This window comes from Panicum virgatum, chromosome 1K (genome assembly GCF_016808335.1).
Source record: "Panicum virgatum strain AP13 chromosome 1K, P.virgatum_v5, whole genome shotgun sequence".
NCBI classification, from domain to species: Eukaryota; Viridiplantae; Streptophyta; class Magnoliopsida; order Poales; family Poaceae; genus Panicum; species Panicum virgatum.
In genome coordinates, this window is record NC_053136.1 from 20,174,631 (window position 1) to 20,200,985 (window position 26,355).

The 26,355-nt window shown below is 44.8% G+C and overlaps 1 protein-coding gene across 6 annotated transcripts in view; it reads right to left on the reverse strand.

Annotated features, from left to right (window-relative positions):
• The window catches only part of LOC120698983 (structural maintenance of chromosomes flexible hinge domain-containing protein GMI1-like), a 33,648-nt gene extending 16,852 nt beyond the window's left edge, over positions 1 to 16,796 (reverse strand). For 3 of the 6 annotated variants that reach the window (XM_039982833.1, XM_039982826.1, XM_039982842.1), the window contains exons 1-17: positions 16,576 to 16,796; positions 15,736 to 16,090; positions 15,591 to 15,623; positions 15,218 to 15,304; positions 15,061 to 15,116; positions 14,103 to 14,186; positions 13,524 to 13,596; positions 12,812 to 12,867; positions 12,616 to 12,730; positions 12,458 to 12,526; positions 9,895 to 9,978; positions 8,256 to 8,306; positions 5,620 to 5,734; positions 5,486 to 5,538; positions 5,287 to 5,415; positions 4,239 to 4,329; positions 3,327 to 3,361 (exon numbers count right to left, since the gene is read on the reverse strand). In XM_039982833.1, coding sequence (XP_039838767.1) covers positions 3,327 to 3,361; positions 4,239 to 4,329; positions 5,287 to 5,415; positions 5,486 to 5,538; positions 5,620 to 5,734; positions 8,256 to 8,306; positions 9,895 to 9,978; positions 12,458 to 12,526; positions 12,616 to 12,730; positions 12,812 to 12,867; positions 13,524 to 13,596; positions 14,103 to 14,186; positions 15,061 to 15,116; positions 15,218 to 15,304; positions 15,591 to 15,623; positions 15,736 to 16,080 — 1,476 coding nt within the window. In that variant the 5' untranslated portion in view covers positions 16,081 to 16,090; positions 16,576 to 16,796. Of the gene's footprint in view, positions 1 to 3,326; positions 3,362 to 4,238; positions 4,330 to 5,286; positions 5,416 to 5,485; positions 5,539 to 5,619; positions 5,735 to 8,255; positions 8,307 to 9,894; positions 9,979 to 12,457; positions 12,527 to 12,615; positions 12,731 to 12,811; positions 12,868 to 13,523; positions 13,597 to 14,102; positions 14,187 to 15,060; positions 15,117 to 15,217; positions 15,305 to 15,590; positions 15,624 to 15,735; positions 16,091 to 16,575 lie in introns of those variants that run through there. The other 3 variants (XM_039982811.1, XM_039982802.1, XM_039982819.1) reach the window with 3 other exon arrangements.
• Between the last annotated feature and the right edge of the window lie 9,559 nt (positions 16,797 to 26,355).

Here is a 26,355-nt window from a genome sequence, read left to right on the forward strand (position 1 = left end):
ACATCCAAAAACTCGAAGGTGGTCATAGTTGGGAGGCTTACCAAAGAGGATTTCACCAGGGCATTTGCCAGACAATTTGGATGATGGTTGTCTATTTATGAGATATACAGATGTGGAGACAGCTTCCCCCCAGAAATGAGAAGGAACAAAAGAAGCAATCAGAAGGGTGCGAGCAGTCTCTATGATGTGGCGGTGTTTACGCTCAGCAACACCATTCTGAGCATGAGCACCAGGACATGAGAGCTGGGCAAGAGTGCCTTCAGAGAGTAAAAATTTGCGAAAAGTGTCAGATAAATACTCTCCACCAGAGTCAGAACGAAAAACACGAATAGAGGTAGAAAACTGAGTATGAACCATGCGAGTAAAAGTCTGGTAAATGGAGCACAATTCAGATCGATGTTTCATGAAGTAAATCCAAGTGTATCGAGAATGATCATCAACAAAGATAACATAATATTTATGACCACCCTTAGTAGCAAAAGGTGCAGGACCCCATACATCAGAATGAACAAGATCAAAAGGCCTAGCAGAATGTGATACACTAGAGAAATATGGAAGTTGGATTTGTTTTCCAAGTTTACATCCCTTACAATGAAAACCAGGCTCTATTGATGTATGGCCTAAGCAACCACTATTGATTAATGTCGACAAGCGAGAGCCACATAGATGACCAAGCCGATGATGCCACTTCGCAAAGGATGATGTGGAAGACAAAGCAACAGATGACACACGAGCGGTGGAGGCAGTAGAGGAAGGAAGGCGCAAGGTGTCCAAAATATAGAGGCTATGAGAACCTCTACGGCGATGGCCAGTCCCAATCACATTCCCGTTTCGACGATCCTGAATAAAACATGATGTATCATCAAATCCAACAAAACAATTATGGTCGGTGACTTGACCGACTGAAAGAAGGTTCATAGATAATTGAGGTACAAAGGAGACATTGGGTACAGAAAAATTTGAACCAGAAAGAGAGCCCTGATGAGTGATAGGACAAGATGTACCATCAGCTGTTTGAATAGAGGCATCATCGTTGACCGGCTTGCAAGCAACCAACTGAGAGCGATCAGATGTCACATGAAAGGAGGCCCCTGAATCAAGAACCCATGACGACTGAGCAGCACCAATAGGAGAGGCAGCAGCAACAGATACAGATCCTCTAGTAGTGGAAGTAGTACCCCGACCACGAGTAGCACGGGAAGTACCCCGACCACGTGTAGCACGATACTCAGCCAACTTCTCAGGATAGTGAGAAAAACAATTTTCTGAAGCATGGTTCTTTTTGCCACAATGCTTACAAGGCTCAAAAGAGGTAGCCTTTGTCATATTGAACCGCTGAGAGGCTGCCAACACACTGTGAGGCAGTGATACTGAAGAAGATATTGATTGAAGACGAGTTTCTTCAGCAAGTGATTCAGCCAAGGCTTGGTCCATAGTGAGTGTAGAAGAATTATGAAGCAGCCGAGTACGAATGGAATCAAATTCTGGCTTCACTCCCATGACAAAGCGATATGTTAGAAATCTTTCAAGAAATTTGTGAGCTGGGCAGTCAGCTGTTGTGCACTCATTCACCATAGAAGTCAATGAACCCATCAAACGATCATAAGCAGAATAATAGTCATCAATAGACATATCACCTTGCTCAATGACATGAATTTGCTGCATGAGATTATGGAGAAGAGCACCACTGTCCTGAACATAACGCTGCTTGAGGGCAGACCATATTTGCTTAGCTGTTTTGAACTTTCTGAGACTCATAATCATAGACTGTTTAGTGCTATTAATCATGGCAGCCATCACCTTCCCATCATTAATTTGCCATGTGGTGATAATACTAGCATTATTGCCATCAGATTTAGGTGGATCATCAGTGAGATGAGAATAAAGACCATGACCTCTCAAAGCAGTTTCAACACAAAACGACCACTCCGGATAATTGGAACCATCAAGAGTGATATTAACAACAATGGAACTGGTCTGAGCCATGGTGAAGATTGCAAGAACTGAATTGAACGAAGCACCAAGCAGTAGGTAGAACAAAGAGCAAGCACCAGAACAGAACAGCCCAGCAAGCAGCAGGTAGAGCAGCACCAGAACAAAGAGCAAGTAGAGCCGCACGGCACAGCAGTGGAACAGAACAGCCCAGGCAGAACAGAGCAAGCAGAACCTGCGGGTGGAGGCGGAGCCGCACGGGGCGCAGCCGCGCGGACGGCGCACGGCGCGCTGACGGGGCGGACGGCGCACGGCGCCCGGGGCGCGGACGGGGGCGGAGCCGCACGGGGCGCAGCCGCGCGGACGGCGCACGGCGCGCTGACGGGGCGGACGGCGCACGGCGCGCTGACGGGGCGCACGGCGCACGGCGCGCAGAGAGGGAGGCGGACAGGCGGGGCCGCTCCCGCACGCGAGTCGCGATGGGCGGTTGCAAAACAGCGGCGGCCGGCCACCGGACTGTGGATCTCGGGTGGGATGAGTATCCCTAACCCTACCTGCTCTGTACCATGTGACTTACAGTGGGTGAATCGAATGAACCAAAGAGAGAGAGCGCAAGGATAGAGAGCCAGTAGATAAGCAGTCAGTATGGGCCACTTGGGCCTATAGAGTATATGGGCCATACTTAACAATATTGTTTGGTTCAAACTTCTCAAACACGCATGAGAGCTGCATATCTTTATATTAAGAAGAAAAGGGGTAAAAGAGCCCACAGAAACAAAACCAATCCACACAAACTCACACAGACACGCTTATAAGACATAACACAGTAGCACCTTTGCACAAAAGAAAAAACAAATGACCATGACTAGCTCAACTAAGGCATATCCGGTTCAAACTGCTTTCATAAAATATGTAATGCTGCCACATATAGAACAAGTGATGCCATACTCCTAGATTATATGAAGTAAAATAATTTTTTTTTACTTTGGCCAATAAAAACTTAGGAAAAGAAATGAGAATACTTCACTCGAAGATTTTGTAACTCTATAATGTTTTACAAATATGTTCTAATTTAGATTGGTGATCAAAACATATACAAGATTGAGTTTCTACTACATGACGCAATAACTGATTTTAGTCGTTTACTAGTCCAAACACCTTCAATTTATGGTGCCCAAGGAGAATTATTTTAGATGTTTTTAGCTTCGATCTACAAAGGTATCCTTTCATAGATGATATAACAATAACTCTCTTGTTGCGAAGGATTATACCCTAGAAGGGCCAACAATCTATAAGAATTTGAACATCAAGTTAATTCATACATCCAGGTAGCACATGAAATGGAAAAAGAAAAACAAGTAGAAACAGATAAGGACTAAAATATGACAATTTACCTTTGAAAGTGTTGGAGAGAACCCTGCATCTGTTTCTGCAAAAATATATGTAGCAAAAAATATTCAAGCGATTTAATAATAAAATCTTATAGTTGTTTGGACCAGATGGGTTAATAATAGCTTTCAGGAAACAAAGTAGGGTTTTAGATAAAAAAAATGAGTTTTAAGTTGTTATTACATTGTTTAATGGGCTTAGATAATATTTTGCTGCTCTAGTGCAAAGATGTTGCTCCCTCCAGGCTCTGTTGTAAGGGTGGACCCAACGAGTCCAAGCCTTTTCTTTAGTTGTCCCATTGGCCATTGCAAACTAACAATCACAAACGGAGTCCAAGCCTTTTCTTTAGTTGTCCCATTGGCCATTGCAAACTAACAATCACAAACGAGGCCAGCATAGCTTCTAATACCAGGACACAGGTTTTTATGTAGAGGACCCTTCAAATTTTTCAAAGAAAACTTTGTTGCCGAGTTGCAGGCTCTGAAGGAGAAGTTGGAGGTGTACTTTCAGGCACATGACAAGGAAGGTGTGTGACTGGGTGTAGTTTGATGTGGCATAACCAGCAGGTTAATTATCACTGCTATGGATGCGAGGTTATATATGATCTTGAAGCAATCCTCTCCACACTACCAAAACAACTGCCATGTTTGGACTTTGGCCTACTAAGATAAACATGTGCCAACAACATAGCATTTCCAGTTTGATTGTGTAAACTTGTTTGTTGCAAAAATACAGATTGTCAAATTCAGAACTATCCAAGTTAAAGCAAAAAATGCAAGGTTAATGGGAAACTAAGTTTAAGTTCACAAGTTAGTGAATATCCAATATTAGCTTTCTTGGGTTTTCAGAACTAAACTATCCAAGTTAACACATCCACAAAGTTGGTTGTCTGGTAACAGTTAGTATGTTAAGCTTACCTACAAAGCATTTTACCCTCTTGCAGCATCGCCTAAAGAATTCAGCCTTGTGGCCTTTTCTGTGTTTTGCTTCCATGAATGGAAGAGGACCCTACAGTGAATAAATCATGATGTGGTAATAAGATTAATGTAAAAAGGTAAATCAAGCAATTAAATGCAAAAGTACTCTGTTTGGATGCTCCCTATGAGTTTCATATGCATTAAGTCTGCCAATATCCACACAAGATAATTTCAATCCAAATATGAAAGAGGAATCATGTAACGAAATTGGTATCTATTGTGCTGAAAAAAAGAGGCAAATCATATTCATTGTATGAGTTCAGTGTGATCAAGTTAACAATTTCCTCTCAATTATGATTTTCCCAAGCATGAATCCTCCTTAGGATCCGTAACAAGGGGGAATGGAAACATATCATTACAGTTGAGAATGAGAAGTATCTCCAAAGTCAAACAAAAAGACAACTTGGTCAATTGGGCAGACTCTGAAGGATACTGAGTGCATCAACTATTTGTACCAAATGAATGTTTTGGGCTGGTTGGCAATCGGCATTATCAAAAGGTATCAAACAATTGAGGCAACATAGGGTTTTGCAAGTAACTCTATCCTGGCATAGTACCAGATGATGTTATCAAGGCAATACGTTAATCAAATGGGTTGTAATGATTTAAGTGCAAGCAGGCAGGCTCAATATCATGATAACCTAATTTGGTTACATGCAAAGTTATGCAAAAGGTATATGGAATAATCCAAATCAGTTTTAAAAAAATGAGTCCCATGATTACAATATTAAAATACACAGAAAATGATAGGTGCTAAGATCCTTACTACTAGCAGCTTGTGAGAAATTGTAAGATTTCATTAGCATGAATCATGAAGGGTAAGGAAATGCTAGGATGCTACAAGAGTATATTAAAAAGCAAGAACAGTAAAGGAAAAACATTAGTACGGATGCAAGGTGACAAAATGCTTTGCAAGCTCAGACAAATGTTTCACAAAGAACACATCATAATGCCAGACTAAATTAGGGTGTGCCCTTAATAGTGTTACCCATCTAGCGTCGGGAAGTAAACGCCCAAGTCGACGAATTGATACACGAGAGAAGTTCTCGAAGTTCTCTTTCATTTCATAGCCATCATTCCTTAACTTTTCCAAGATAGAATCTATAGATTCTTTTCCCTAAAAAGAACACAAAGTTAGTATGGGCACACTTCAATATATTCATTGCTCATTACAAATTCTTTAATACCTTTATAATTGGAAAGTAGACACACTTCAACCGCGCATGGGCTTGACAAGAAGCTAAGAATACAACATGGAAACAAACTAAGGCAAATAAAGAAAATTTATCATATCCTAATTTCAATGCAAGAGATATATCACCTGATTTGATTTCTGTAAACTTTAGGTGAAAAATAAAATCAGGACCATTTGAAGAGTGCATATTAGTTACTGTGACTTCACCCTCTTGTACCTCAGCTAAATTTACATCATTCACCTGAAATATATCAGCAACAAGGCATCTCTCAAAAAAAGAAAGAATGATAGATAGAGGTGCACATTTTCCATGGCATATTGAGCATTTGATTCCAGTCATGCAAACTTTCCATGTGGACTATTTATTATGGATTGGAAAGGCCAGACCCATAAAAGTAAAAGAAAAATATTTACGAGGCCCTCATATTCCCAAGAATCGGTAAGCTTGCACCATTCACGTCTCACCTAACAATACACATGAGTTTTCATGACCGCCATTGCATTTGATATATGTACACAATGTACCCATGGATTTCATGTGGAGTTGTAGGCTTGATGTTATTATTAAGGTTATAAATATATCCATAAAGGAAAAAACCACAATTAGTGTAAGGTGGCTTAGATTCACATCACAACACATCAATGTACGAAATAGCCGGCATCACAAGACCATTTTGGGGGGGGGGGGGGGAGGGGGGGCGGGCTTGGCATCTCTGATCTCCAAAACTTAGGGTGGGCCCTATAACTCAGGTGGAGGGTGGGCCCTGAAACTCAAGTGGCTGTCGTTGCAGAAAACAGAGCCTGAAAAGTTGTGTTACCGCGACACGGGTGTGGGTGTCGGATTCAGCAAAACCAGAAAATAAGGATTCGGGGATTCGTCTAATATATATTTTTTAAAATTGTAAAATTGTATTTTTAGCACTCAATTGTCGAGTACAATATCAGCATAAACCTAGAACACATGTTTACATGGCCACAGAAGATCCCACTAGGTGCTTTACCCAAGAAAAAGGCCCACCACTTGTAGAAAAAGTTGTACACCAGCTGTAGGCAGTGCAAAAAGTAGTGACAAGTACAGAACCAGCAGTCAGAAAAAAACATTTCTCTCTTCTCCCACGGGTTCCAAGGTCAATCCCATGCTCTCTTATTCGTGTTCCTTCTCTCCGCTCACTCTCTCTGAGCTGGTTCGCTCCCAGCGCTGGCAGGACTCCTTTAAACGAGTCTGATGCATGTCCAGCCGCGTTAGACGCGAGTCGACACCGTGATACGTGTCGACGCGGCAAAAATTTTTTGGATACGCGTGTCCCGGTAACACAGCTGAAAAGGCATGGGCTTTCTTCCCATCCAAGCCTAGTCACAGGTCTAGTCCTTCTTTGCATGGGCCGAGGAAGGAAGAGCTAACTTTCCCAAGGGGTAAAAAGGTCTTTGCTGCTAACACCGTTAGCAATCAAACTAACGGAAGGGCCACATTAGGGAGAAACTGAATTAATGGGTCATATAGGGAAGTTTTGAAAAAAAAGAGATCAAGGAAGGAATACCTAACTTTAAATGGGCCAAATAGGGAATTTTCTCATTTGCAATAGCTGGGCTCCAGGGAATGCAAGTTCTTCATGTGGACTGTGGCCCATAATCGGTGTTGGAAAGCAGATAGACTTGCTAAAAGAGGCCTTACCCACCCACCGAATTGCCCACTTTGTGATTAGGTTGGACAAACAATTGATCATCTGTTGGTCTCTTGAGTTTCCACCCGGTACTTTTGGTTCAGCATCCTGCAGCAGTTTGGTCTACAAGCTATTGCACCACGGTTAGATGATCATTGTTTTATTGACGGGTGGGCAGGAGCAAGCAGCAGGTTCTCTGATCAGGTTAAAATGGGAGTTAATTCCATCATCATCTTAGGGTCTTGGTTAGTTTGGAAGCACCGTAACTACTGTGTGTTTGATGGGGGTGCCCCTAATTTGTCCCAGGTCATGACAGCCTTTAGAGAAGATGTCCAGCAGTGGTCTATAGCAGGGGCTCGAGGAGTTTCATATCTCCTTGCCCTAGCTCCTACCTCCTACCTACTCTAGGCAGGTGGTGTGGTCTGGTAGCAGAAGTTTTTTTGTTTAAGAGAGAATTTCTAGTTTTTTTTGTTTTGGGGGCTCCCCCCCCCCACCCAAATTTTCTCTTCTTAATATATTGATGTGCACCTCTCCTGCGCGTTCGAGAGAGAGAAAAAAAGACAGCTATAGCCTCCTCTATCTCTGAATGAGAAGGGTGCCGCTTTTTGCTTGCATGTGCAATTTAGCCACTATTAGCAGCTATAGCTCCATTTACCCCGCTATTAGTTGTTTTAGAGGATCAAACACTAAATGGCTTAGCATGCTATTTTGTACATTGCAACATATAGCTACACATGAAAACCTGCAAACATAATCATTTTAGAACCACCAAGCACTTGATAAACGTCCTATTGACGCTTGTAACAGTAACACTGAGGGAATCGAACACCACTACAAAAAATCATGTGATCCATGACGATTGATTTTCGTCACGAATCACTGAAAAACCGTCATAAAATAGTATCTGTGACGTTTTCAAATTTCGTCATGCATCGAGCGTCATAGATTACACCTCGTGACGTTTTAACTGAAATCGTCATAGATTACTCAATCCGGTAGTGCATGGAGAAAACTAGGAACATACCCATATTTCCAAATTTAACTAATGAATAGTAGTCTGATATTGAGGCTTAAAATACTGACAGGGAATAAAAGGCAAACCTCGAATTCAACTGGGTTTCTTGTATTCATTGATTGAGTATCATCATCACACTGAACAAATTCAAATAAATCACATTAGTATAATAGCACCAATTAAAGCCTAATTTGCAAATACATTCTCCACAAGAAAGTGTTTACAAATAAAACATGTAAAATGAACTGCATCAATACAGCAGTCAAAATAGGTTGACTCGGATGACTATTAACGATCCTCTTGAATTCAGAAATTCAACTTGCAGCCTAGCCACACCAATGTTAATGTTATCATTTTGAAAAGTTTGTGCCTGCCAAGAAGACCGGTAAGGCTAGGCCAGAGGTGATTATCTGGATGCCTCTGTTAGATGTATATGTACTCTTTGTAGTTTCCCCATTGTATAAGAGGTTTTGTGCATATTTCTTAATGCATGTACATATATATATTCGGGTCTAGATCCCTCATATATATTGAATACTAGTACTATTCATAACATGGTATCATAACCTGGTTATTCTAGGTTTCTTTCTTTGATTTATATTCCCTCCATTCACTTTTGATAGCTTGACGCAGAATCTCGCACGTTGCACTTGCGTGCTTTTCACCCACCACTATCGTGACCATAGAACTGGTTCTCTGCTGATTTGATCTTGGGCACCTCAATTTTAGCGTCGCTTCTTGCCATGCGCACCGTCCGCCAGCAATTGGTGCAATTCTGCGTCGACTCCTCGCAGTGTGCGCCGGCCGCTCGTCAATTGATGCTGTCCTGCGTCAATTTGCGTCGCCTACTCGGTTCCGACGTGGTCCTGCATCGATTCCTCGCCGCCGCGACACGGCCGCCGGGGTCCTAAGCGCCGACGCCGGGATTCATCCGTCCGCCCGCTCGGACGCCACCCGCCGTGATCCGCCGCCGCCGGCCGTGCATCCGCCAGGTTCCTCCGCCTGCCGCGCCGCCACCGGGTCGGGCTCCTCTGACACCACCGCTTCTCCGCCGGGACGCGCCGCCGCCACGCCTTCGCCGGGCCGCGCGCCGCCGGCTCCTCCGCAGCCTCCGCGCGTCGCGGGGCTTCTCAGCCACGCGCCTCCGCCGCGCGCCTCGTGGTCCTCTTTCTGTGCGACTGAAGCACATAACATAGTCCTCTGTTTTCTGTTTTCTCAAGCTTAGTTTCAAGCTTGTACTTCTTTAATTGAATCTTAAGAAAGACACTAGTTAATCTTGGTTAAATTAAACAATTTACCAAATGGTCACACTGTATAGGTGCATTGCGCATTTCAATTATGTGAGGACAAATACAAATGAGTATTATTATATCAATTTATTTAGTTATAATGTCTGCATTGCACAGATTGGTTTCCAGGACCTAGTCAAAAGGTTCGATGGCTTTGGGCTTTCTGGCTATTGTCTTAATATTCTACAAACAACTAAACCGTTGAACAATGTCGCTCTTGCTGGTATCAGAAAAAACTCAACACGAAAATCTTGCAGTTCAAAATGGATTCATAGAACAAGTGCACCTATTCATGTTAACAGTAGACTCAACCAAATACAATGCAAAAATGGAAACTACAAAATTAAGTACCTGAAGAAAAGAAACTTAATCCTGCTAAGACAAAATGGAAATTTATCTCACTAGTTTCTAGTATGGAATAAATTCACATAAGAACCTGGATATATGGGAAATAGATGTCCTTCAAAAAACCAAGAAGTCTGTCTACTTCCAGATGTTTTTTCAACCCATAAATCTCCACCTGTGAATGTATAAAACACATGCACAGCAAAAGGTGAATAACTTGATAAAACATTATCAAACCACACAAAGTTACAATTTCGATTCATTTCCTAAAACTGATTTGTAAAGAACGCAAAGGTGAAAGTGGGTTGCAAAATAGACATTGAAAGAAGTATATATATGACTAACTAATAAGAATATTTTTCCAACCAGTCACAGCAGTGTTCAATTCTTTTTTAAAATGAAGCTCTTATGGAAGCTCAACTCCTCATTTCTGCTGTGAAGGGGAGCGTGTGGATTGCGTGGGAACAGATACTACCTTTTGACACACAACATAGTGTTATTCACAATATATATCGATTGGAGAGTTTTCACTAAAAGATGAGTGCGCATATGGAAAGGACAATTTTCCCGTGAAATATTAAGTGATCAAATATGTTAGATGTATATGCATCCTTTGTATTTAGTCACTAGTATAGGGTGCTCTTTGCATATTGTACATGACCTTATCAGCCCAATTGGGCAAGGCAATAGATTTTGAGTTGCTCATTTGTAACAAAATATATCCTAGCAAACTGCTATAGGAAACTTATGTTACTTATCACACCAGTTTTTTCTGGGAACTGTATTCAACGCAGGACACACTTTCAGGAGACCAGAATGTAGGAAAGTAGGATGCGTATAATGTGGTCGATTGTATTGCAATGAGCCCCTTGGGCGGTATATATAGGAGTACAAGGCTTGGAGGGCAAGACACCTCCCCTAGAGATAAGGAAGGCTATCACGGGATTACATCAATCCTAAACTACCATATCTGGAGTTGCCTAATATACTCTAACATCCCCCCGCAGTCATAGCGGTAGCAACACAAACGGTCAGACTGAAGAACAATGGAGACGTATCCCCCCTGCAGTCGGAACGCCGGTGCGAAAGCTTTGACTGGAGACTCATGCAGATGATAGCCCTTTAGTGCCGTAGTAGCCGAAGTCGAGGTGGACGTGGTCGAAGCCGTGGAGGGGGCGCGGGTCGAAGCGTCGTCGAGGTGCTCGAGTACGCAAACTTAGCAGCTTCTTACCGAAGACAACAGCAGGACGGTGCGGCGGATGACGAAGGTAGACGGCGCGGTTTGCGACTTAGGTCACGCTCAGGACAGGGGTGGCGACGGCACAGGTTGCAGCAAGTGTCGTGCTCAGGTCAGGGGTGGCGACGACGTCTTCCTTCAGGAACATCGGCGGCGATGTCCGCGCGAGAACGGCTGGAGGCGCGGAGGTGGATCGAGCGCCTGCTTGACGAAGACCGGCGGCGAGTGGCGCCACCGCCTGAAAAGGCGACGACACCGGTAGGGTGGCTTGAACACGAACGTCGTTGCTGCAGCCTGGAGGGCGCAGCAACAACCTCGTCCTTCGGGAGGGTCGACGATGGATCGAAGACGAAAGGCAGGGCGACGCAAACCCGATAACGAATCGGGAAAAACCTAAGAAAAATACACAGCAGCAGCAGCAGGGTGACCTCCGGGTACAATCTCGGGTGCCGTAGCGAATTCCTCTCTCCTCCTTGTCTCTTCCCCGCGTGGTCAACACGGGACAGAGAAAACAGAGGAGATTGGAAAACCCAAGCGGCTCTCCTCCGATCATCAGGCCAAGATCTGCCCCCGCAGCCGCGTCTTCTCGAGAAGCAGAGGCGGCGCTGGGGAGGAAGGGCGGCGGTCGATGGCGTAGGGGAGGTAGCCGGCGAGGGAAGGGTGGTGGGGCGGAGCCCACGACGCGGCGGCCCGACAGCGACGTCGACCGGCGATGCTGCGGCCCGTCCGCCCGACGGCGCGATCTTGGCTCCTCCCCTCCAGCCGTGCACACGCGCGGTGCGCAGGCCGTGCGGCGGCACTGGGAGGGGCTCCTCCCCCTCGGCAGCCGCGCACGCTCGCTGTCGTGCGGTGGCGGCGGCTCTGGGAGGGGGGGCTGGCCTGAGGCGCGGAAGGGGCGGGGAAGCCGTGAGCGGGGCCGGGGACGACGACGTAGAGGCGGCGGCGGCCCAAGACGGGGCCATGGCGATGCCGACGAGCGACGCGGCTACGGCGACGCGGCTACGGCGACGGTAGAGGTCATCCCTCCTGCTGCTTGTGGACGACAACGGCGGCGCGGATCAGAGGGATCCGCGGCGCATCCTAGGAGGGCGCTGCCCCCGGTGGAGATCAATCTCGATCTCTCCGGGGGCGCGCGGGTGCAGCGGAAGCGGCGGCGCGGCTAGGGTTAGGATCTCGTAACCTAGGCGTCTGATGCCATGTAGGAAAGTAGGATGCGTATAATGTGGTCGATTGTATTGCAATGAACCCATTGAGCGGTATATATAGGAGTACAAGGCTTGGAGAGCAAGACACCTCCCCTAGAGATAAGGAAGGCTATCACGGGATTACATCAATCCTAAACTACCATATCTGGAGTTGCCTAATATACTCTAACACAGAACATTCAGAAAGTGATTCGAAAACACCATGTAACAACCTGGGTAAAACTCTTGTGTGGTGACAACGTCATCTCCTCTTCAGATGGATCCCTTACTCCTCCAGCAGTCTGCAATCCAGAGGTACTGATCTGATTTACTTTGGAAAGTACAGCAAATAAAGTAGCAAGCAAGCAAAAATTGGAGAGAGAGAGAGAACCTTCCAAGTGGGTTTGGAATTCTTAGATAATGTTTTTTTCAGCAAGGCGTCCCTTGATAGGTGTAAGGTAAACACTTTTCCAGATTCCTTAGTTTTAGAGTTAACAATAGCAATTCTGTTGCACAGAAGAAACAGAACAAGTTCATCAAGCACAACAACCACAACTTTCTACCTAAATTACGTGATAAAAGCATACCCTCCAAGATGCATTGAAGCAATAGTTCCACCGTAACCAAACATCCCAAAGAAGGGCTGCAAAATTTAACAAAAAAATACATAAGTACAACACTAACAAAGCCTTTTAGTCCCAAGCAAGTTGGGTACACTAGAGATGAAACCCAACATGAGCAACCAACAAGGAAAGAAGAAAAAAAAATATAAAAATTTAAAAGGCATCAACAGAGTAATATTATTGGGGAATATAAAAGTCTCGTTGGTTCAAGCATGTGGATGGCTGATTGGGGTGTTGGACAGGTGGCCACACGGGCCTGCACCACCAAATCGACTACCACAGCCAAGTTAGGACGCTCCACGAGTTCTTGGCCGCAAGGCCAATGAAGGCTTTTCAATTGAGTTCATATGCTTGCAGAGTAACAAGCAAATACAGTCGGTGCCACCAGTCTAGAAGAGCCTCACTTCTTCAAAAAAATAATAATAAAAACAAAGAAAGAAAAACTGCTCAATTTGGGGCGGCTGCCAGGTTCTGGTTTTTATATCTATCCCATTTCCTGAACCATAATCCAAACAACCGAAATGTGGATGTAAATTTACTCTGCCCAATTTGGTCAACTTCAAATATCTGCACATTTGCATAGTCAGGATTCTATCTAAACAATAATAGCCTTTTTCAAATACAATGCAATGCAACTGAAATAAATTGAAGTCTCGAGTCAGTCAAGTATTCTCACCAATAGATATGGTGCTTTCCCACCAATACCTTTCTGCCGAAATACTCTATGGTTAGAAGAACCCAATGTACCCCTGTACAATGTGTCAGATTAACTATTAACATACTATTAATACCTTTCTTGAAAGAATGTTACAAGATTGTTCATAAACTTAATAAAACCACTTTTTTTTGTCTTTCAAAAAAAAAACCACATTTTTCCTCATGTACCCTTCCAACAAATATAGATGCAAGTATCAATTGTTGAGAATCAAATAAACAAAAAGAGTTAAGTACTCTTGTATCTTAGCTCTGGTTCATATTAATTGGACAGAACAATTCATAGAATTCTGTGATCTAGATATCATAGTTTTAGATTCAATCAAGTGTGCAGAAGCAGAATATTCAGCCACTACATTGGAGCCTTTGCTGTCACTTTGGTCATCAAGTATATAAGATTAAAATACTACAAGGCATGAATCCCGATGTCATTAAACAAAGCACTCACTACACCATCCCCGGTACTCCCGGTCTCCCAGCATGGTTCACAGCATGAAAAATGACCCATAAAAATATATCATGTTTGAGCTTCCGGCATTACCATTTAGAGATAGAGTTCTGATCCGAACCATCCATTCCCCTACCAGTGTCAAAAATCATAATCTTTTCTTTGTCAACAGTTATCCTGTAAGAAGATTCAAGTTTCAGTAACCATACCAAGTTTGTGCAGTCTGGAAGACATGTATGACCCAAAAATTAAATACTGTAACGCTATGGAAGCAGACTTGAAGACAAAACTCTAAATAATGTAAGATCATAAATATAGCCTGACAACACCAGCTGCAGAAAGCATCATGATGTATGAATATCATGGAAATAGAGCAACTCAATGTAGCTAACTGCTTATTGTCATACTAATACTAATGAACAATCACACCTCTTCAGATTAAAAAAAATCAAGCCCGATACATCTACATTATTATTTCTATACTTTTTTTGTTTATTGATGCACTTAACTACCCTCACATTTTTTTTTCATTTAAAGCCTTTTCTTTAGAATACACAACTAGCAGTATCTCCCCTCATAGATTCCATGCGAGTTTTAGCTTTTAGCTGAGCTGTTGTTAATTCTTTCTTTCATTGCCTTGCCTCAATGAAATATTACTTGTCTGGTCACCTTAAACCGAACACCCTACTCTCTGGCTTCATACAAATAGTCATTTAACAAAATCAAGCTGAAAATAAAGTGCAGCATAGCAACATTTCTTAACCTGTTGACCTAGCAACAAACAGTAGTAGCTTCTTTTGCTAACAGCTATCAATTTTCTTTTCTTTTAGGATTACATTCCAAACATAGATTACTAGCTAAAAAAATATAGATACAGGTTGAAGTAGAACGGATAAAGAAAACAACATTAAAGACTTATGATACAGGTTGTAGTTGAATGGATAAAGAAAACAATATCAAAAGACTGATTCTTTTAATTCGGGAAAAAAAAACTGGTTCTTTTAGACCCTAGGACTTTGATGGGAAAAATATAAATGCATGGGGTACTAACCTGATCAACTTCCTTTCTCCTGTACCATTTGACCACACAGCTTGCAGTGCATTATCCTGAGAAAAGGAAAATAGAACAAAAAAGGGCCAAGGGAGGGGCCATCAGAAAATGTTGCCAACCAGATATTAAAATATATGATTCTAACAAGAAAACTAACAGTAAGGTCAACAAGAGCACTCTCAGTGCTATATTCTGCCGGAAGCTCTTGAACCAGATCAGTTTGAGGGGTAAGGTCCCACATATTCTGCAGATAACAATTGTTCGAGTAAGAACTAAGATAGGGATTAGTCCAACAGGTTGATATCGGCAGAACTCAATTGATTTCTGAAAGTTATGAATTCAGAACACAAACACAAGGATCTTAGGCTCGCAACAAGATACTAGTGCAGAAATTGTATCTTAGCAAGATAGGATGCGAGCCTCAGCTCTCAAAGAAGTCTACAGTTCTCAGTACTTTGTATCAAGAATAGGCAATGAAGTGCTAAATTGTCAGAGTAGAGAATCTGAATAGCATTACATCACATACTCACCTCAAATGTACCGACAAATCCTCCTTTTTCATCCTGACAAAATAAACAGATATCAAATACAGCATCTGATAGTATACATAGCCATTTCATGAACGAAAACTTAACCCGTAGTTATGATAGAAAATACAAATGGTTAGGGACTCACCTGGAGTCTTAATATGTTTGTACTCTTGGTGTCAAAGTTGCTCAACTTGATTTTGTCTGTAATCTTCTGGTCAAGGATGTCCGTTAGAAATATATTGCCATCCCAGTGTATCTCCCGTACCTTTCCACCTCCCACAGGGGCACTGTTCAACTCCCTCTTGACACTACGCAAGAGATCACGAACCGGCATCTCCTCGCCAGGGTTGTTCAGCGTGAGGCTGATGCTCACAGCATTTGGCAACAGGACCTGAAACCGGTACATTGTTGGAGCATCTTCTTCCTCGATTCCATCCAAATATTGTACTAAAGCCTTTCTCTTGGCTCCTCTGCTTGCCTCTGCCATCATAAGGCAAGACCTGCTCACCATGCAGAACAAATTGCAGAAACTATTTTTCAGATGAGATTTGCACAATTCGATATGGAAGAAAGAACGGCACAAAGGAAATTAAACAGGTGAAAGAAAACAATCCAAATTCGAGCGTGCAAACATGAAGCATGATAAATGCTTTAAGAAAGAAAAAAAAATACAGGTTTAATTGTTCGAATATATATGAGCTCAAAGATGCAGTTTTCCCCAGCTGAAAGAAATGTAAGCACCGCTGCACAACTTACAATCCGATCATGAAAGCGTGTTCGCATCCCCAACAAAAACCCCAGGAAGCGCAGCAAGAAAAAAAAATTCACGCATCGGGTCAAAGCAAATCGAAGGTGGGAAAACCCACAGCGCAGGACCAAAAGAGCAAATCTTTCCGCTTCGATCGACCCAAAATCGCCCGGCACAAGAAAAAGAAAAAAAAAGGCAGGAAGAAGAAGTTAAACCGGCGACGAGAGGCCCCCTTACCGGCGGCGGCGGCGCTATTACCCTGCGACCCACGGAGCCCTCCGCGCTCCCCCTCGAAGCAGGAAGAAGAACAGGGTAGGTCACAGGAGAAAAGATTCTGCAATGGAGAAGGAAGGCGGGGGCGGACGGCGGAGTTGATGTGAGGAGGAAACGCAAGGGGAGTGACTGAGTGGGAGTGGGGTTTAGAATGCTGAGAAGGGGGAGAACAGAGAACACCAGGGGTCGGGGCATCCCACAAAGGAAACTTGCCCTTTTATGTGCAAGCGCGTCTCCACCGAGCCGCTGGCCAATTACGCTCTGCCAGCAGCATCGCCAGGGTTTAAAAAATCGGTGGTACTGTTCAGAACCGGAACAGTAGTACAAAAAATTTACTTTTGTATTTTTGAATTTAGAAGTCTAAAATATAAAAAACCGGACCCGGTTTACTGTCTCGGACCGGACCGGAAACGGGAAAAAATCCCGGAAACCGGCGGTTCCCGGACGGTTACTGCATCGCCCCCTCACTGACGGTGCGGCCATTGAGTCTGCCTGCGTTGATGGCCCACTTAGGGCTCACCATTGTGTTATGGCCCACTTAGAACATCTACACTGTATGGAAGCTGAGGTGGTGTTAAGATCGGGCCACATCATACTCCCTCCGTTTTCTCGTTTATTAGGCGCGAGGCCACGGAGCACTGCAACAAGAGCGATTCTCAGCGCACGCACGGGCTCTAAACGCGGCGAAATTTAGTCACCGTAGAGTAATTGCTGCATGGCTGCATGCAACATAGGCACCGTAGAGTAATTGATGCATGGCGTCCCGTTGGTTGTCAAAACACCACGGCAAATAATTATCTCGCCATTTTTTCCATCAAAAAAACATTGCCGGCCCAACCGCCAAATTCTTTTTCGCCATCGTCAATTTTTTCCCTGCCCGCGCTCATCGCATCTGTCTTCTGCCCCGAAATTTTGAATTGCATCTACACTTTTCAGTCTGCGCCAAAAGCAAATGGAAAACATGTGTATAAATAGCCTGTCCAGCTCTCACGTTCTCATCTCCACTCCTCTTTCTCCAATTCTTGTAAGCCATGGCGGATCCACACCCAGATGGAGGCTTTGATTTGAATAAAGATGTTGTTGGGCTTGATCTTAATGTTCCAGTGCTTGAAGAGGATGCTAAGGAGGTGCAACGACTACCTGCTGTAGAGGTTTATCTACACAACCCGATTGACTGGGATGAGCTGCATGCGGATTTCATCCATTGCTGTCGCATCTTCAAGAACATCACTGCTGCCTGCACCGAAGTACAAAGGAATACAGAACGGCCCTATTATCTTCAAGAACTTCAGCTCCGGCGGAGGCGCTAGCCATGGAAGCAGAAAAGAAAAAAAAGCTAGGTGGACTGGATGCAGAGGGCCAGGATTTATATGTATTCATGGGCTGTTTGTTTTCCGTGGGCCAATTCATTCCGTGATTAAATGAGCAGAGAGTACCGAGACACACTGATGCGGCGACGCCCTACAAAAACGAAAAAGCAGAAAACGGACGGACGCCTAATAAATGAGAACGGAGGGAGTAATTACTAGCTTAGTTAAATTCGGTGTAGTGTATTGCACTATCTTGCACCTCACCATGGATTGAGATAAGGTTCATAAGTGCAGCTTTTCCACTACTCTCTCTCCTCTAGCACTGGTTGCCCAAACAAAACATAGACGCTTGAAGGTGCTAGTTTAGCATCCGCCCTCCAATGTATTGCACCAGAAAAAAAATGTCTGTCATCTCTAGCACTACTTTGGCACACCCGTTGGAGCTGCCCCTTCCAGTGAGAAGGCTGGCGTGTTTGCTTGGCAGGATCATCTTAGGCTTAATTATTGCAAAACACGGCAAACTCAGACCCTCACCTACACGGATCTCGCTACGAGCACCTGTAAGTCCTCATACTAGCTTTTAGGAAATAATGGTCAGGGATTCTCGATTACTAATTTACCTTTTTTTTCCTCAAAGATACATAAATTAGACTAGCAAACCCTCTGCACTTGATATTGATAAAAATGCGGCGAACAACAAGAAGCATCAGCCGTTTCAAAATAATGCTACGGAAATCAATACCGACTCATTCCGCAACTTGAAATATGTTCGACGCAAAACTATGCTGACTAACGGTTAAACGACTAATTCTATTTTTAGGGATCCATATGTGATGGTAATTTGGGGCTGTGGTTCAGTGACTTCCTCCATTCTAAATTATATATTATTTTATTTTTTAAGATTGTATTTGTTATATGCACCTAAATATACGTTATACCTACATACATAGCAAATACTATATTTCTAATAAATCTAAAAGGACCAAAAAATCTGTAATTTGGAATGGATAGAGTATTAACCAAAGTTCTCTGATGCTCACTCTGTTCTACTGGCTGTTTCTCCAGCCAACCAACAGTGTTTTTCTCTCACATCAAACCAGCACCAGCCACCAGTCACAAGCCAGCCAGTAATAATTTTCTCTCACATCAAACCAGCACCAGCCACAAGCCAGCCAGTAGTAATTTTCTCTCACAACAAATCAGCACCAGCCACCAGCCGCAGCCAGCAGAACAGAGTGGTCAGTGCGGCCAGATCGGTGTCTGAGTCGGGCAAAGTAGTCAGACTAGAACGCATAGCATGGTTCCAAACTCGAATGATGTGGCGCCTAGGGGCGGCGCTAGGGGTATGCCCCTTTATGCCTAGGCATACCCAAAATTTGGAGAAAAATATCAACATGTATTCATAGATGTATATACTCCTTTCATTGCACAAAAATTGTAGTTTTAGAAAATTTCAAACACATTACTCATTCAAAAAAATAACTTTGTTACCCATAATTACTTCTACCAATTGTGATAGAAAACTGTATTATTTATTTGGTTTTCTAGATCCTTAATGAATGCATACACATTGAAACTAGAAAAATAATATCTACTGAATATTTGCTCTATACGTTCTTCTATGCAATGCTTTCTTGGTATAATTGGTATTGCTTTAATTAGATGAATCTCATTACAAGCTAAAACTACATTCTTTGTGGGACAAAATTTGGATGCCAAAAACTATACTTATATTGACTCGGAGAGAGTATCATATACAACTTATGGACCCAATTCAACAAAGCCTAGCAAGGAAGCCCCAAATGCAAAAGAATCATTCTCTCCGTCTCTGCTCACAGCTCGCCCTGAGCCCCCGTCCCCCCCGGCTCCGCGTTCGCCCCAGTGCGCCTCCGGCCCTCGGCTTTGAGCCCTTCGCCTTCGGCCCTCCGCCTATCCCCTGGATCGGCGTTTGGCGGCACTCCGGCGACCGGCATCCGGCTCTCTCATCCTGATGATCTCCCCAACTCAGCAACGGCAACTCCGGCAGGGGCAGGCCGCAAGCCCCTCGCCGTCCCAATGCCAGCACCCCAGCATCAGTGCGAAGGAGGCCGCCACCGGTTATTATTCGCACCGTTCAACAGCGCTTGGCTGTAGCTACCGCATGTTGAGGCAGCGCAAAATGGCGGTGGCAGCTGTAACAGCAGCGAACGGTGCGATTATGGATTTGTTATGCAACTTATCGTCAACTATATTGCATATTAGCTTCAAATTTTTTTCTATATTCGGCATACCCAGCCGCAAATTTCTGGCTCCGCCACTGGTGTGGCACCTCTCCTCTATCTTTTATGCACCAACTCATGGCTATAATAAGTAACTTTCTCCAGTGGCTAGTAATGTAGAACACATGGTCTCGAAGCAAACTTAGAGCATCTCCAAGAGCTCTTGTATTTTATTTGCTAAATTTGAAGGTTGTAGACCATTTGTAAAAGTAGAAAAGCACCTACTTCTATGGAGTAATCCAAGAGATTAGCTAAAATTTGATGGTTATATTCAAAATCGTGGACTGAGGAGTGGGAAAGGCGGCCGTGCAGGCAGCCGGCGGCGGAGCGGGCGCAAAGACTAGGGGCGGCGGCCGCGCGAGCTGCCGCAGCGGAACGTACGCGTGGGCTGGGGTTGGCAGCAACCATCGCCGGTCCTGACCATGGCCTTGTTCTCCGCCTGGTACCACACGGGCTGCACCATGTGGTCGTTGCGCTCGCGGAGGAAGTCGGCCGATGTTCACCAGTAAGCCGGCGGAGCTCGAACCTCTCTTCCGTGCCGTGGAAGCTGTCCAGGTGCGCCTCCAGGTTGTGGTAGCACTGAGATGTCCATGGTCTTCTTTAGGAACGGCGATGCCTTATGGTCCAACGCCAGCAACATGCCTAGGTGACTGGGAGGCGGCCGCTAGCCGCCGACGGTGCAGCAGGCGCGCGGATTGGGAGGCGGCCGCGGGCAGGGGCGGAGCTACGTTGTCTCCGGGGGGTGCCCAGGCACCCACGCCGAAACGAAAACTCAGTGCTAATCATCAAATTTTCACTTCATAAATCAGAGAGCTAGTAGTAGAACCATGGACAAGGCACCCCATCGATTCAGCTCTCTAGCTTCGCCCCTGGCCGCGGGAGCAGCCGATGGCAAAGCAGGTGCACCGCACTCCCGGGGACAAGGGGCCAGCCGCTGGCAGAGCAGGCGCGCCGCTCATGCGGGCTGGGAGGCGTCCGCGCACGCAGACTAGGGGCCGGCCGTGCGGGCCGCCTGTGGCGGAGCGGGCTCCCAGATTCGAGACGGCGGCCGCGCGCACAGACTGCTCCTCCAGTTCGCCTCGTGCTCGTCCAGTTCCAGCCACACCTCGCACTCCTCCAGCTCTGGCTCGCACCACCACCCCTCGTGCTCCTCCAACTCCCGCTCACACCACCGCGCTGGCTAGGCGGTTCGCCTGCTTCGCCTGCAAGACGCAGCGCTAGCAGGGAAGGCCCGGCGGCGGAGGGACGGGGCGCAGGCATGGGAGGATCGGCGGAGGGACATCCCTGCCTGGGAGCGCGGGAAGGTGGGGCCAGAAGCGCCGGAGTGGGATGGCGAGTGCCGCACGCTGGGCAAAGATGCCTAGCGGAGGCGGAAGAATACAAAACCAGAATAGATGACGAGTTGTTTGCAATAGCTGTTGGATGTCATTTTTTCTCCTCTTTTTGCTTTTTTAGCTATCCCACACCATATACAAGAGCTCTTGGAGATGCTCTTAGTTGCAACCACCGTGTGTAAAGTGATGGTTGGTCGTCTTTAAATATACGAGTGCTTTGCGCGCGCCCCTGCGTGCTTAAAATGATAGTTTGATTCTGTTGGGCAATGTATTTTGGTTTACATCAAGTAAAATCAAGTAGAGTAATTGCAGACAGATATACATAGATATATAACATATGTAAACAAAGATACTACATACATATTAATTTACATGAAGATGGAAATAAACTCAAGCACATGGTAATGTGCGGAGGTACATCCTAGCATATTTATTTATTTATACACATATACAGTTGTAAAATGGAAGGTAATTTTTTTTATTTTAAATAGGTTTGCCTAGTTTTGGTTCTCATCGATACTACTTGATGTTGTCATGGAGTTCAACAAGGGAACATGCTATCTTGTCTAATGGATTTGCTGAATTATCTTCACTAGTATAGACAACTTTGCTTCTCTTCTCGTCATTCCATTACTGATTGATATTGGAAGCATGGATGAAGCTTCTAAACAAGCAGTACTCAGAGTGGACAGCGTTTTTTGCAACCCTTGATTTTAAAGTCCAATTCCCTTTGGGTGAGGTCTTCGCTTTCTTCTGAGAATATGGAAAGAGTTAAGTGGCAATTACATAAGGTCTAGCACACACGCACTCGAATTAAAAGTTGACACACAACATTTCCTGACGGGTGAAACTGGGAGTTTGCTCTTTATTTTATTTGATGTGCTTGAAGATGTTGCTCACCCGCTGGTTGGTGCAATTCCTTCATGAAGTTAGTAGCAATAGTATTTGTTTAGAAGAGTATTGTTTTGTATGTAAGAAGAAAGGCTATTTATTCGTGTAGTTACCTAACATTTGTGCAACCGAAGTATGACTGATAACAAAGTCAAAAAAAGTGAAGGCATTACCTTATCAATTCAGTGGATCCCTGCAGAACACACATGAAGAGGGGCAGTGTCTCCAATTATAGCATTTCTGATGAAAGGTGTTCCTCGTATGAACCTAACAATCTACAAGAGCCAATAATTGCCGCAAATAAAGAATTGAATATTCTGACATTACGTTGAAGATATGGCAAAGATATCCAATCAAACAAAATAACTTATTTGGATTTAAGGCGTGTTTGGTTTACGGCCATTGGTCGCCACACCACGTCGTGGCCAGGTCTGCGGCGGTCGTTTCCTCTGCCTCAAAAAATACTGTTTCGTGGGCGAAAGTACTTTGCATGTGGCAATGAGTGGCTCCCAACCAAACATCCCTTTACTCCACTGAAATTTTAGTTTGCAGCAATACCCTATTCATATAATCACAGTAATTTGCGGTCGGTTTTCAAGAGAATGAAAGAGGGTACTAAAATGGAGTTAATAGTTCATCAAACCAATGTACCACTGCAATGGTTGAAGGAGCAAAGCTTTTCTTCAACTGTTTCGAAAACCGACGATAAAAACTACCACGTTCTATCCAACAATGGAACGACCTACACAAATTTGAATCTTATAGTTTTGTGTAGCACTGAGAATGTTACTTCAACCATTTGTGTTGGTTCCATATATAAGCATATTACTTTGAGCATATATATTTCCCTTCTCTCAGAATTTGTGTTTGGAACATATATGAGTATAAGCCTGTTTGTGACCATCAAAATTTGTTTGATGGTCACATATATGAGCATATTCTTTCAGCCTACACAAATTGAGAGATGGGTTCCATATATGCATCTTTCCATATATGTTACCTACACAAATTTACTGAGAACTGTAGACCATATATATTTCAGAATGTTACTTTCAGCAATGAGAATTGAGAAACCTTCTGCAACACATTCTGTAGCACTTCCTGAAATCGACACTTTTATATGAGCACCGCCATCTCCTTTGGTCACATTTGACGTGACATGGACAATATTGTATACTGTTGTGGTGTGGCAAACCACAGCCGGGTGGCGGAATGCACCCGCCTAAGCCCAGAGGGTGAGTACTCGGGGGTTAGCTAGGACTAGTTCGATCTCGCTCAAGAACACGATGAACACAGCCGGTTTAGAGTGGTTCGGGCCGCCGAAGCGTAATACCCTACGTCCACTGTGTGCTGTATTGCTTGAGTTTGGGTGAGCTCGGAGAGAGCTTGGTTTGTGTGTGCTCGAGAGAGCTTGATAGCCTGTGTGTCTGAGGATCTGTGTTCTAGCGGGCGTGCTCTCCCTTTTATATGTACAATGGGAGCACGTACACTGAGCGGGGCCCCGACATGTGGACCCGGCGATATATTATAAACTACACTTTGGCCTTCAATGCCTCAGATCCGGAGATCTTGTCGTCGGCTTCTGTGCGTAGCTTCTGACCAGGGATGGTCTTGAGCTGTCCTGTCATAGTAGAGTCTAGCCTCTGCAGCCGCGCGTCGAGGTCATGATGAAGCGCCGAACTACTGACTCAGTCATTGTAGCAGCGTGCATTGTTGCTCCAGTCAGTAGCTGGTCATCATGACTCGTCGTCCATGCGCACGGCGCTGAGTCTTTAATGCTTGTCTTGGTAACTGACGAGCCGCCTTGGTAACTGTCGATCCACAGTGTGGACTGACAAAAGCTGCCCCGTGCCCAGAGGCAGCAGAGCCCGCCTCAACCACTCGCACTTAATGCGGGTGAGTGAGGGAGCTTCCAGCGGAAGGCTTGCGCCCGCACCCGCGTCTGCGTGACACGTGGCGGCTCCGACCCCCCCCCAGCAGCTAGCTGAGCCGAGAGCTCACGGGGGTCCGGATAGGCACGTGGAGGTCCCGGACCCACCTGCGGGGGTCCGGGTCCGCGGCCACAGGTGCTGAGCATTTCCACCTCTGGGACACGTGGTGACACCGGACCCGTCCCCGAGCGGGAAGCGGGTCCGGACCGTTGGTCCGGTGAGATGGAGTCGTATCCCAGGGGTCCGGCTGCTCAGCTCCTTAGGGCGTAGTTACGGATAACTACGCGAGTCTTGGCACAGTAGGAGTGGGTACCCCAGTTGTAGGGTACCGACATATACAATTGATCATAAAAACACAGCTCCAATCTGCAGCAAGTCATTCACGTTAGCGGCTGAGTATTGTAAATGATTACCAACATATGCGGACTTATGTGATCAGGAAATAATACTAAATGCCCAAGTAGAATTGACTTACAGGCTTACAGACATTGAGAGAATGAGAGTGAAGAATATGCTAGTCCATAAGTCTGACAAAACACCAGGTTCTACAAACAAGCTTCCCTTTCTCTCAATCTCTCTACAAAGAGCTGGAATGATGATGAGAAAGATATTGCCCGAATTGCATGCATCCATCCAGCAAGTTAACTATAATTCTTTAGAATATAGGAAAATGACAAGATATGGGCTACTGGATTAACTATCCGTGACCAATTGACTTCTAAAGGCTAAAGCCTAATCATGAATTAAATAAGTTAACCCACAATATCTTGTCATTAGATTCTTGGCGACTTGCTACCTGGGAAGGGTAGATTCCACTTTGAAGCCTTCTGGCCTCAACTTGATGGTTTCCAGGAGGTGGTCGCAGATTCTTGGAATTCAGTAGAAGCAAGATACTGCCCTTTGGAGACACTGTCTATGAAGTTTAAAGCCCTCACAAAAGCCATGCAGAGCTGGAGCTAGAAGAAGATCAGACATATCAAAACACAGCTTGCTTTGGCCAAGGAAATTACCCACCAACTCGAAATTGCACAAGATAGTCGGCCTTTGTCGGACAGTGAATAGTGGCTGCTATTTTCTCTGAAGAAGCATTCACTTGCCTTGAGCTCCCTGCAGAGGACAATGGTCAGGGTTAGATCAAGAATTGGATGGTTAAAGGAGGGGGATGCAAATACTGCCTTGTTCCACTCTCAAGCTAGACATCGCAAGAGGAAAATTTTCATCTCAAAACTGATCTCAAACGATCAGGTGCTTACCAGCCATGAGGAAAAGGCCTCTGAAATTTTCTCCTTCTATGAAACGCTACTGGGATCTTGTGAATAGAGGGAAAATTCGATCAACTTGGATAATCTGGAGCTCTCTCACCACAATCTATCTGACCTCGAGTTGCCCTTCAGTGAGGAAGAAGTGTGGAATACTATAAAGCACTTACCTTCTGACAAGGCACCTGGGCCTGATGGCTATACAGGTCGTTTCTATAAGATGTGCTGGAATATTATTAAACCCGATGTGTTGGCGGCATTGGCAGTAGTACAAAGTGGAAATTTTAGGAACCTTCAACTCCTTAACACAGCCCTGCTAACTTTGTTGCCCAAGAAGGAGGATGCTGTCATGGTCAAGGATTTTCGGCCAATCAGCCTTATTCACAGTTTCACCAAACTAGTCACTAAGCTGGTGGCTAATCGGTTGGCCAGCAAGCTTAATAAAATGGTGGCAGCAAACCAAAGTGCTTTTATCAAGGGCCGCTGCATTCATGACAATTTTGTTCTTGTGCAACAAACTGCCAAATTCTTGCATCAACAGAAACAGCCCCGTATACTTCTGAAGCTTGACATGTCCAAGGCTTTTGACTTTGTCTCATGGCCTTTCTTACTGGAAATCCTAGAGAAAAGGGGTTTTGGCCCTAGATGCCGAAACTTGATTAGTGGGTTACTGGCCTCTTCATCCACTCGTGTCCTTCTCAATGGAATTCCTGGGGCGACTCTATTTCACCGGCGTGGACTGAGGCAAGGTGATCCTTTAT